This window comes from Adelges cooleyi, unplaced genomic scaffold, assembly GCF_023614345.1.
Source record: "Adelges cooleyi isolate 19-005CV unplaced genomic scaffold, UGA_ACOO_1.1 ACOO_flye_CR_arks_rails_tigmint_CR_PRNA_108, whole genome shotgun sequence".
NCBI lineage: Eukaryota > Metazoa > Arthropoda > Insecta > Hemiptera > Adelgidae > Adelges > Adelges cooleyi.
The window spans coordinates 8,396,197-8,407,883 of record NW_026095761.1 but is presented as its reverse complement, the minus strand read 5'-3'; the positions used below and the strand labels follow the sequence as shown (position 1 = coordinate 8,407,883).

At 30.1% G+C, this 11,687-nt stretch overlaps 2 protein-coding genes across 4 annotated transcripts; one reads left to right on the top strand and one right to left on the bottom strand.

The window, feature by feature from the left end:
* The first annotated feature begins 1,157 nt into the window (after positions 1-1,157).
* On the top strand, positions 1,158-9,366 carry LOC126845260 (ubiquitin-protein ligase E3A). Of its 3 annotated transcripts, none has more exons than XM_050583916.1 (15): positions 1,158-1,475; positions 1,541-1,589; positions 1,676-1,819; positions 2,628-3,279; positions 4,008-4,234; positions 4,304-4,487; positions 6,129-6,478; positions 6,547-6,738; positions 7,016-7,330; positions 7,404-7,548; positions 7,974-8,188; positions 8,257-8,424; positions 8,484-8,639; positions 8,713-8,930; positions 9,024-9,366. In XM_050583916.1, the coding sequence occupies exons 3-15, from the start codon at positions 1,712-1,714 to the stop codon at positions 9,142-9,144; spliced, it is 3,051 nt and encodes a 1,016-aa protein (XP_050439873.1). In that variant the 5' UTR covers positions 1,158-1,475; positions 1,541-1,589; positions 1,676-1,711; the 3' UTR covers positions 9,145-9,366. The 3 variants fall into 3 exon arrangements, with proteins under 3 accessions (XP_050439873.1, XP_050439868.1, XP_050439857.1); XM_050583911.1 differs by having other exon boundaries at positions 1,672-1,819; XM_050583900.1 differs by having other exon boundaries at positions 1,158-1,589.
* A 385-nt stretch (positions 9,367-9,751) lies between these two features.
* Positions 9,752-11,571, bottom strand: LOC126843117 (endoplasmic reticulum resident protein 29). Its single transcript, XM_050580460.1, has 3 exons — positions 11,300-11,571; positions 10,557-10,732; positions 9,752-10,493 (listed from the first exon to the last, which is right to left on the bottom strand). The coding sequence occupies exons 1-3, from the start codon at positions 11,408-11,410 to the stop codon at positions 10,028-10,030; spliced, it is 753 nt and encodes a 250-aa protein (XP_050436417.1). The 5' UTR covers positions 11,411-11,571; the 3' UTR covers positions 9,752-10,027.
* Between the last annotated feature and the right edge of the window lie 116 nt (positions 11,572-11,687).

The following is an 11,687-nucleotide window of genomic DNA, read 5'->3' as shown; positions in this document are numbered from 1 at the left end:
CAGTGGTGTATATAGGAAAGAGTTTTAGGGGTTCAACCCCCTCCTTCCCCCGCCCCAATTTAATGGTTGGTACGCGCGAATTCATTTAATCTTAAATTAAGATTTTATTCTTTAATTTAAGACACATAATAAGGCGTTATACTGTTATAGTTATGATAATTATCAAAATATAATTTAATTTATAATATTAATTAAATGTATTCTTATTTTATAACGCCCCTGAAATTAAATCCAATACACGTCACCCGCTGTATTATTTATTAATAAGTATAACACTATCTAAATTGGGATTCTGCGAAAAATTGCCTATACTTTACTCCTTAGAAATGAGCGGCATAGTGTATATTTTCAAATGATAGCATGCCAAAACTTTAAAAAACCGATGTAATAACCATTGACCTGTCGGCGGCGCCCGACGACCAAGACCACACGGCAATATATTATTTCCTATAGTATTTATTGCGCGTCTCACTGCGTAACATAATATTATTAATACCGGCCGATTAGCACCAGCGCAATACACGTCCTGTACGGAACAATGCGATTGTTGTTGTCATACACATACGCACTACAGACGACGGCAGAAACAGCTGTTTTACTTTTGAATGGATAAACGGAGGCCACCACGTCGCGTCGTGCCCCGATATATTTGGGTCTCGCGAATGAGCGCTAACCGAACCAGCGGCGATAACCAAACCGCGGTGAAAAGAGAAAGACAACCGGACGGGCGGTTCAATGGAACAAAAAAAAAACAACACCGTCGAGTCCGAAATTGTTCCACTTTTTACCTCGAGGACGTAAAAAATCGTTTTGCAAATTTCGCGTACAAAATATATTCTGCAGTTATTAGATATTTCACACAACAGTTCTTTCGACGAAAATATGTCATATCGGGGATCGTTTGGTTTTTTATTCCATGACGTTGGCACGACCGACACTGGTTGTTGCACTCGCACACATGGCGCTCGACCGACCTTCGTCTCTCGCGTGACATAAAAGCACATAGGTTTGTCCGCAAATCGTGATAAGCGCAAAATGGCTGCCGGCCGAGTAATTCTTTCGGGCAGCCGTATCGGTAAAATTGATAACACGCTTGCCGACATACCAATTTTTTTATCGCGGTCCCTCGCACAATAGTCATTAGACGATACTCGACAGTCGACCGAAATCTGTTGTGCTTTTCTTCGTGATATTCTCATTGACGGGTGTCCGACCTGTCCGTATGTGTCGTTTTTTTAACGTCAATATAGTACACTAGTAGTAGTATAATAATATATAAATTCTCCTCTTTGTTTTGTACCTACTTTGAGAAATGTGATTATACATACACTTACGCACACGCTCTTACTAGTATTAATTTGTCTTTGCGGTGTCGGTATTAGTTATAATAAGAAAAACCAAAGAAATTACTCGCAAATGATATCAAAAACTTATTTAAAGATGTCACGGAAATTATTATTGTCGCAGTTAATAAAGTAGAAGATCCTCAGATTTATCAGATCAGAATTAATATATCTCAACATAATAATATTATTAATAGGTACAACTTGCTGGTGCAGAACAGACATAAAGTTTTGTTGTAAATATAGGTAATATATATTTGTTGTTAATATTGCACAATATTTCATTATTCATCAAACTAATGTTATCGTTTTTTTTTTTTTTTGTCAGATAGCGTTACACAATAATAGTATATTTACCGAATGTCAACATGAAAAGGGATTCTGCTAAAAAATTGATAGAACGTTATTTCTATCTGATCACTGAAGGCTGTGGAAATGAGCAATGCAAGAATGATTACTGTGCTTCCAGCCAAAAGGTACTCGTTTAATTGTTATACCTTTATTGTATTAAACTATAATACTAGTATCAAATTTAATAATCAAACAGTTGCATACAACAAATCTTGTAGGCTAAAAATTGCATTGCTTCAGTGCAAAAAGGAGGATGACTAATCAAAAATGTATAACATGTAATTTTTGAGTTTTACCAAATAAACAATCATACCATACATTTTTTCTAAACAAAATATTTTTAAAATTGATTAAATTTTAAATTTTAATATTATTTTATTATAGTAATTAAAAATATATGTATATCCGATATCAATACAAACTGTAGGCTTTATAATCGTATGCAAACAAAACAGTTATAAGATAATAATACAATTGATGTTCTAATAACTTGTTTGCTATTTTTATACCTCCTTTGTATTGTTTTTTTTGTTATCCTTGTATATTATAATAAGTCTGTCTTTACCTCGTGAAACATGTATTCCTCTAATTGTAATTAGTGTATCATTCTATGTGGACCATCAACAGTTGTCATTGCACACTGTTAGGTAATTTTTTATCACATTTTGATGTTTTAGTACCTAAATTCAGTTGTATAAATTAAATGATACTATGATTTAAATCTCTTTATTGACAGCAAATGTATTGTAGGAAATAAGTATATATTAATATTATTTATTTCCAATGTATAATAACTATTCAAAGTTAAAGATTACGGTTTTAAAAAATTTCAATTGTTAGGCAGTACATAAAATCTGTTGTTTATATTTAGCAATTTTTTTTTTTTAATTTATAAACAGTATATTAAAAGTAAACTTTTTTTTTTTTTTCTAGTCTTCTAAAGTTTCTGCTAATGATGCAGCTGCTCTTGCTATTCGTCTCTTTCGTCTTGATGCCAGGCTATGTGACCAGCATCCTATCAAAGTAGCACGCACTACTGATCATCCGTCTATATCCGGCAATACCTTGCATGAAGCAACGACTTCGCTTGCTTGCAGCAGTAGCGCCCATGATATCCGCCGTTTATCTCAAGATGCATGTGTTCAAACAAATTCGTGTACCGTATACCAAGTAAATCCTGTACACACGACAGATCTGTCCAGATCGTTATCCGATACTCAAATTACTCAAACCACTATTCCTTGGTCGTCAATAGACAGCGAGAATAATACGTCTCCGTTCAAAATTGTTAATGCAGAACCCAGGTCTAAAGAGGCACCGTCTATCATCCGAGTCGAATCAATGGCGCAGAAAGACGAGAGCACTTCGGTTGAAGTTAAAGATGATGATATACAAAATGACACTTCTAAAACTTTAGAAGAACAAACTCCTACTAAGCCATGCGAACAAAACGGGATTCATTCGTCGGTCAAAGATATTCTAGACCATCTAGATGTAGCTTCATTGAGCATGCCCGATTCAGTTGATTTAAAAAATTTCGATGCTATGAAAGAACCGTTGAGACATATTACATCTTGTCAATCTGGTAATTTCTATTTTGATATTATTATTATTTATTAGTATATGGTAATTTAATCTTTGTGTGGTCATGCTGGGTGTAATAAACCCCTTTGACGTTTCTAATAGCCCTCTTTGAAAGTGTAACCAATCAAGGGTTAATACATTTTATGAGCGTTAATTTTTTTTTACTTTCTTAATTTTATATTATGGTTAAATTTCTTTGTTTGAATAAATATATTTTTTTTAAAAAATACACAAAAGGTCAAGAGACAATCTTTTTATAGCATAGGCTGGCATAATGTCAGTAGTTGTGTTAGCCTATAGTAAAACCATCTTTTCAAAACTCGACTATCAAAATGTTATTTTTTATTTTTCATATTTTATTATTAGCATAAAATGTATTAATTATTGTTTGTCAAAACTATTTAATAACTAATGCTCATCAAATTTTACTTATAAAAAAAAATCAAAAATGCAAAAAACCATTTGTTTATAAATATTGAAGGTCCTTTCACTGTCTGGCAAGTTTCCAAGACATGCGTGTCAGTTATTTAGCGTGTTATTTTACAAAATTTGGCAACAAAGAATTTCATAGATTTCTTTGTATCTTTGTCTTGAACAATTTATAAACTTGATTGTAATTTATCAATTTTTTAAAGATGACTTATTTTAATAAGGTCGTTTATATGTGTTTAATTTGTGTAAAAAATATTATTTTTGAATAAAAAAAAAAAATTTATTTATTGATTTCAGATGTAAAATATTTTAATGAGACCAATATGATTGAGTTAGTGAATCGCTGTAGAAACGCTGATCCTTTTAAAAACAATGATGAATTAGTATGTGCTCTTTATCACATATTTTCGTCGCCAGAAGCATTGGGCAAGAGTTTTATCAGAAAACGTCAAAAGCGTAACAAGAATATACTTAAATTGTATAATCGGGCTGTAAATGCTTTCCCAAATATGACCAAAGAAAATGTTAGTTTGCTTTTACATTACTTTTTTGTATCGAAAATATCTAAAATGTTTCTTATAATCTCATTGCAGGTATGTGAAATGGAAATAGAAAAAGAATTGGATGATAATAGTAGTAATGAAGAAGAGGAAGAAGAAGGCTGTGAACGACAGTTGGACATTGATGGGCTGGCGAACGCTTATCAAGAATTATGCTCTTCTAAAAATGATGGATTTTACAAAGACATTCTAGTATTAGCCATTAGTTCCTTGTGTAGTGAGTATAAAAACAATTATTTAAAAACCTTATTATATATATGTACAGGGTTACTCAATATCTCACTGGGTTTAATTAATAATAGAATTTTTCATAATAATTTTGTACAATATGATCTCAATTTCTCACAATTTTTTTTTGTTTTTACCTACCTCCCAATTTAGTTTCTTTGATATCAACTTTTGAAACTTAAATGGTATTGCATACATTACATTAACTTTTTAAATTGAGAACAATGTACTACAAATTTTGACTGGTCGATAACCAGTTTTGGATTACTATTTTTAAAGTTGTAAGAGTTAAAAAGTTAGGATGGGAGGGGAAGTGCGGTTGGAAAGTACGTGCAGATAAAAATAATACTACACTCCACCTTTCCTCCTGCTCTGAACTTGAAACTTCAATAACTTCAAAAATAGTAATCCAAAACTGATTATCGACCAGCCAAAATGTTTAGTACATTATTCTCAATTTAAAAAGTTAATGTAATGTATGCAATACCATTTAAGTTTCAAAAGTTGATATCAAAGTAACTAAATTGGGAGGTAGGTAAAAACAAAAAAAAATTGTGAAAAATTGAGATCACAATGCATAAAAACACTATGTAAAGAAAGAGTTAAATTTCTTATTAAATCCAGTGAGATATTGAGTGGTTAATGATAAGTTGATCACCCTGTATGTACATATGAAACAATCAAATTGGGGCATTATTTAAATAAATATTAAAAGTAAAAATGTATTTAAATAAAGAACTGAAATAAAAAGTAGAATTTGATTTTTATTTTAACAAAAAAGAAATGATAGTTCAAATAAATTTGAATATAATAACAAATACAATTGTATTTTAATTTATTTTTTATAAATAGTTTTTTATTATTATTAATAAAGTTTTCTTGACAAATTACTCAATGTATTTCAAACAAACCTGGGCATATTTTCATTTGAAAATAAAATAATTGTTTAAAAACAATGAGTTTTTTTTTTACATTTTTATAAACTGTTTAAAATAATCTTTTATTTTAAACATAAAATGTATTTAAATATGCCTAGGTTATTATCAAGTAGCAAATTATTTTTTATTATTCAAATACAAATTCCTCAGGTTTGACTAGTTATTTTTCTTAATTACACATTGCTACTGTTAGTGGGCCGCTAATATATTAAATTAATAAATTATGGAACCGATACTTTGTACATATTTGTGTCAGTTTCATAATAAATAAAATTGTAATTTCCCATATCAACTTTGAATTTGCCCACTGGGCCAAGAAAAGCTTAGCTTATCTACATATATAATTATATGTTTTAAAAACTATGATACATGACTAACAGCTATTTTATTAAATCTGAATCCAATGTAATTTTTCAATAAAAAAATATACTTTTCATACTTATGTGTAGCAAAAAAAAATGTTAAAAATCAGTTAAATAACAATCTGAATTCATTTTTGATGTGCTATAAATTTGCTAAGTTTTTATGAGACCCAAGATGAAATTTTACCAAAAACATTAGTTATTTATTCTTTTCATAATTGATTAAATAAATTAGTCTTAAAGAGTAGTTGTGGTCTTTTACACTAAATCATCAGTAATTTGTTATAATTTATTTTTTCAACAACAGCAAACAATTTTGTTCATTTTTAGCAAAAGTAACTGTTGAGTTACAATTTCTCAAATCCAAAGCGTACCCGATCAGTGACAAATATTTAGAGGATGTGGTTCATTCGCTTAAGGTCATCTACGAGATGCCATTTTTGGACGACTTCTTATTCGTAGAAAGAATTGTTCCTAGACTTGTCGCGGCTACTTGTGTTCTTCCTGTCGTTGAACAAGCAAAAATCGCAAGGTTTTGGTGCGAAGAGTCTTCGGAAAACACTTTAAGACGAATATTGCACAGTCTCCAGGAAGTAGTGACATTTCAATTGATATCGGCTGAATACGATGTGACTTTTCAAGAGGAGACTACAGTGGCGTCAACCACAAAAACCATGAAAGTATTGTGCACAAATAAATAAATACCTAAGTATAAATATTACCCAAACGGTTGTTATTTGTTTATTAGATTTTATACTATGCAAGTATAATGGCTGGTGAATGCGATAAGATAACTGATAAAACAGAAATTAAACCAAGTGAAAAAGTAGAAAAAAAATCAGAAGATGTCAGAGATGAAAACCTACTCGAAGATATTTTGGTCAATGTACAAACAAAGAGTAAAACAAATAAAAATGATCCTCTTGCTGAAATTTTGAACGTGAGTTGTTGCCAAACCTCAAAAAAATGATAGCAAAATTGTTGCCCATATAAAAAATGTATTTAATTAAACTATCTGTTTCTTATTGATTTCCAACAAACGGAAGTAACTAGAAGTTTCATTAAGAATTTATTTATTTTAATGTATTTCATATTATATTAATTTATATTTTACTATATTTTTTCTATAAAATAAAAGTATTAACACTGCCTGCCTAACACTATTTGTTAGGCTAATAAAAAGTATTTACTACAAATAATATTATATTATATTTTAGATAAATATATTATCGTGTCGTGCACCTCTTATACCAATATCAAAATTTTACAATGAGTTATTGAGTGACGCCCTCGAGATGGATGACGACTATCAGACATGGAGAGAAAACGGCAACGAGAAGTTTTCATTTATGACTCACTCATTTATTCTCACCCCGGCTACCAAAACTTTAGGATTGTATTACGATAATAGAATACGCATGTATGAAAACAGGCGTTTTTGTCTTATCCAAACGCTTATAGGACAACCTACACACCCTTACTTAAAACTAAAAGTCAGAAGAGAGCATGTAGTCCAAGATGCTTTAGTCGAAGTAATTAAAAATTGTTTAAAAAGTTACACTTTATCTTGCATTTTTAAATGTATGTACTACTCGTTATTTATAGCTCGAAATGGTCGCCATGCAAAATCCGTCAGATCTCAAAAAACAATTGGCGGTCGAATTTGATGGTGAACAAGGTGTCGATGAAGGCGGCGTGTCCAAAGAATTTTTTCATTTAATTGTTGAAGAAATATTCAATCCAGACTATGGTATAAGCTTTCACTTGTATTTTTTTTTTTTTTTTCAAAGATTGGCATCAAAGAGTTAGTTCTAAGATTTAATATCTTATTATCCTAACAAATTACTTATTAAAGAAAACAGAAAGACCACAATTTCATATAAAGAAAGACCAATGCAAAGTTAATTTTGATGGTGTTTACTAAAGTGATTTCAAAGTTTATTTTTATAAAAAAATAACATCTTCAAAAAATGTTAAAATCTAAGATTCAAACATTTATTATGACTCAAGAAATTAAAATGTTGAAAACTAAACCTTCTTTGCAATCAAATTATTTTCTACAATGGTATACTTAATAAAATAACTAGTTTTAAAAGAAAATTAATTTAGCTCAATTTGGTCTTTTTTTTTTTTTCAATGAGGACCTATCTTTAATCATGTGTATTTTATTTCTAGGTATGTTTGTAATAATGAATTCTGACTCTGGTAATCCAACTTACTGGTTCAATTCGTTTTCCTTTGAAACTGCTGCCCAATATACACTGATTGGACTTATCGTTGGCCTTGCCATATACAATAACGTCATATTAAATATAAATTTCCCAATGGTTGTTTACCGTAAGCTATTGGGAAAACGTTGTACGTTCAATGATTTACAAGACTGGAACCAGGTACGGTTGAATGGAACAAGTCTTTCTATGCTTCTTTGCTGGCATTACACATTACGCTTGTTGTTTAGGAGTTATACAACGGCCTCAAAAATTTATTGGATTATGAAGATGACGATATAGAGGAAATGTTCATGCAGACATTTAGAATATGTTACAAGGATGCATTTGGCGAATTAGTTTACCACGATCTCATAGACAATGGAGATCAAATTACCGTTAATCATAATAATAAAAGAGTGCGTGTCAAATTAATAATTATTACTTCTCATTAATTAATATTATTCTTATCGTTTAGGAATTTGTGGATAAATACGCTGACTTTTTACTCAATGAATCAATCGGAGTTCAATTCAATGCGTTCTATCGCGGTTTCCAAAATGTTATGGAAGAATCTCCGTTACAACATTTATTCTGGCCTGAAGAACTTGAACAAATTGTTTGCGGCAGTAAGGTGAGTGATAATTTATTTTTACACACGCTTGCGCTTTATGATTGTACCCAAAAATTATTTTTACTGTTCACAGATCTTTGACATGTCCGACTTGGAAGAAACCACGCTGTACGAAGGAGGGTATCGTAAGAATACACCGGTAATCAGATGGTTTTGGAATTTTGCACACGCGTTGCCTCGTACCTCACAACAAAAATTATTGCAGTTTACCACTGGCAGCGATAGAGTTCCGGTTGGTGGGCTCGGTAAACTTAAATTAACTATCACCAGAAACGGTTCAGACTCTGACAGGTAAGTAAAAATATAAATCGTTTTACGTAATTTGTTGGTTATAGGTATTAAGTAATTATTCGACTACAAATAAATAATGTTGTATCTTTACAGACTTCCTACTGCTCATACGTGTTTCAACGTACTTTTGTTACCAGAGTATAGCAGTCAAGAAAAACTAGACGAGAGACTGTCGAAAGCTATTAATTACGCTGAAGGTTTTGGCATGATATGAGTAAACCAATAAAAAAAAACCTTGTCAGGAAAACTCCACATTTTGTTCATGAGTAAAAAATAAGCAAATAGTAAAAGAAAAACATTTGTTTTATATTCCTGATCGTGTCTACTATTGTAATTATTATTTTATTATATAAATATGTTGGATTATTAAATTTATGTTAAATTAAATATGTAATGTGATGTTTTTAAAGTTGATTATAGTAATTTAGATGAACAATCCCATGCCTAAACAGTATTTTTTTTTAACTAAACTTTCTAATAGATTAATTAATATTTGGTGTTTGGAAGGAAAACATTCTTTTTCACTAAACAAGCTCTTGAACACAACCAGTTTATTGTTAAACAGTTTTTTTTTTTTAATTCATTCATCTCATAAAGAAAAACATTAAAATAACAAAATATATTTAATGTTTTATAATTAATATTGTCATAAAATTGGATAATTTTAACATTATTATAAACCGCCGAGACTATATTTTGCGTAACTATTGAAGATAATAATTTAGGATACTTCTTTATTATCTATGACATTTTGTTACCAATTGTTCATAGCATTTACAAGGACAAGTATACTTATTCAAAATAAAAAAAGAAGTTTTCTGTATCAACAATATATTTAAGTAATAATTGTGTTACTGTGCATAGTGAAAAACTAATGCATAGGTAAATACATGAATAAAAAATAGTATATACCTATTAACAATAAATTAACATACTTCACATTTAACGACCAGACTTAACATGGTGATATGTAAAAATCAAATATTTTGCTTTTCACTCTGGATAAGTGTTAGGAAAGACCCTTAAAAAATTGCACAACCCTGTTATACCGTATTGGAATCAATAAAAATAGTATACAAAAATCATAGGAGCCAAAATCACAACTCGTCGTGCCATGCACTGAATGACTCCAGTATGTTCAGACGAACAGTCATATCCGCTTTCTTTTCATCGGTCAATGATCCTTTAAGTAAATTTTTCACACGAGTCGCTTCAGAGTTGAAAAAATTATTGCCTTTTTCAAGCGCTTTTCTCATAGTTTTTACATATACTTCTGCTGACTTTTGCTTCTGTTTACCCTGAGTTTCATCCCATAATCGCTCTGCTCGTAATAAGACATCCTTGCGCTTATCTACAGACTTCTCTAAAGAAAATTCTGATGCCAACTGATCAAACTTTTCCAACGTTCCAGGAAGTCCTATGTACACAACCGATTTGCTATGCTTCACAATGAATTTTTGTAAGTTGTCCATGTTAAATTCATCATCAGCAAAAGTATAGGGTTGCGGCTGGCCAGTTACGAAGAGTTTGACATTTGGAAAATCTTTTTTAGATACACCAAACCTTTATATAAAAAAAAAAGTTTAAAAATAATTTGATATGAAAATATTATTTTCATGGTCATACCTAGTTGCTAAATCTTCATTTTCTTTTTCACCATAATCCTTGACAGGTACTTCGGCGATAAGTAAATCTTCAACAGAATGATAAGCAGATCCAAGTTTAGCAAATTCTTCATGTTTTTCCCCATATGGATAAGCCACGTCAAACTTTATTAATGAAACTTTAAATTTTGATAGAATCTGCAAAATGACAATTTTGACTTAGTTTTAACCAATAACATTAAAAATAGTAAATTAGAGATTTATCAAGTATAGTAGATGGTTTATTTGATAGTCAGAACTAATTAGGTCCCGTTTTTTCTACAAAAAGTATTTGGTAATATCCACATCAAATTTACTTTTGTTTTGAAATTCAACTTCAACACATAATACTCTAATCCATAGGGTGTTATCTTATTTTTTTCTTAAATCAAATTTAATTGTAAAATATAACAAACTTATAAAGTTTGTTATATTTTATAGCTTATCTATGAACTTGAAATTTTACCAAAAACTCAAATTGATAGACATATTGAATTTATAGGTTATTGTATACAGTTTCTTAGTATATTTATAATTTAATAATAGTCAATATACTATGAAATGGTAACCAGACCAATACTTATGCCTGCTGTACAATTTTAAATTTGACATTAATTTAACTATACAATAGTTGTACACCTTTTAATTAACAAACCAACTACTGTTCTAGTCATTGTTTTAATTTTAATAAAAACGGGAATAAAACAAATCAAAACAATAATTTACCTTGTCAAATGTAAACGAATCTAAAGACACTATGCCTTTTGTGTCGCCAGCAACGCACCCACATAGCAGTGTCACGGTAAAACCAATACTCCAGTGTAAGTTCATACTCATTAAATGTAAGCTAGTACAGTTGGTTCGAGATATTAAAAAGCTCGTTATATTTGTTAGGCAAACTAATAGTTAGCTTTTGAAATTTGAGTTTAATTTCTCCAATACAAATTAGTAATTACTAATTACGAATTACGATTTACCATTGATTAAATACAATTTGTATATTTTAATCAATGATAATATATTGATATTATTATTTTTATTGATATTATCACTGTTAATGACATGCTAACCATGGTTATGGTCAAAATTGTAATATACATGGTTATTGTACATA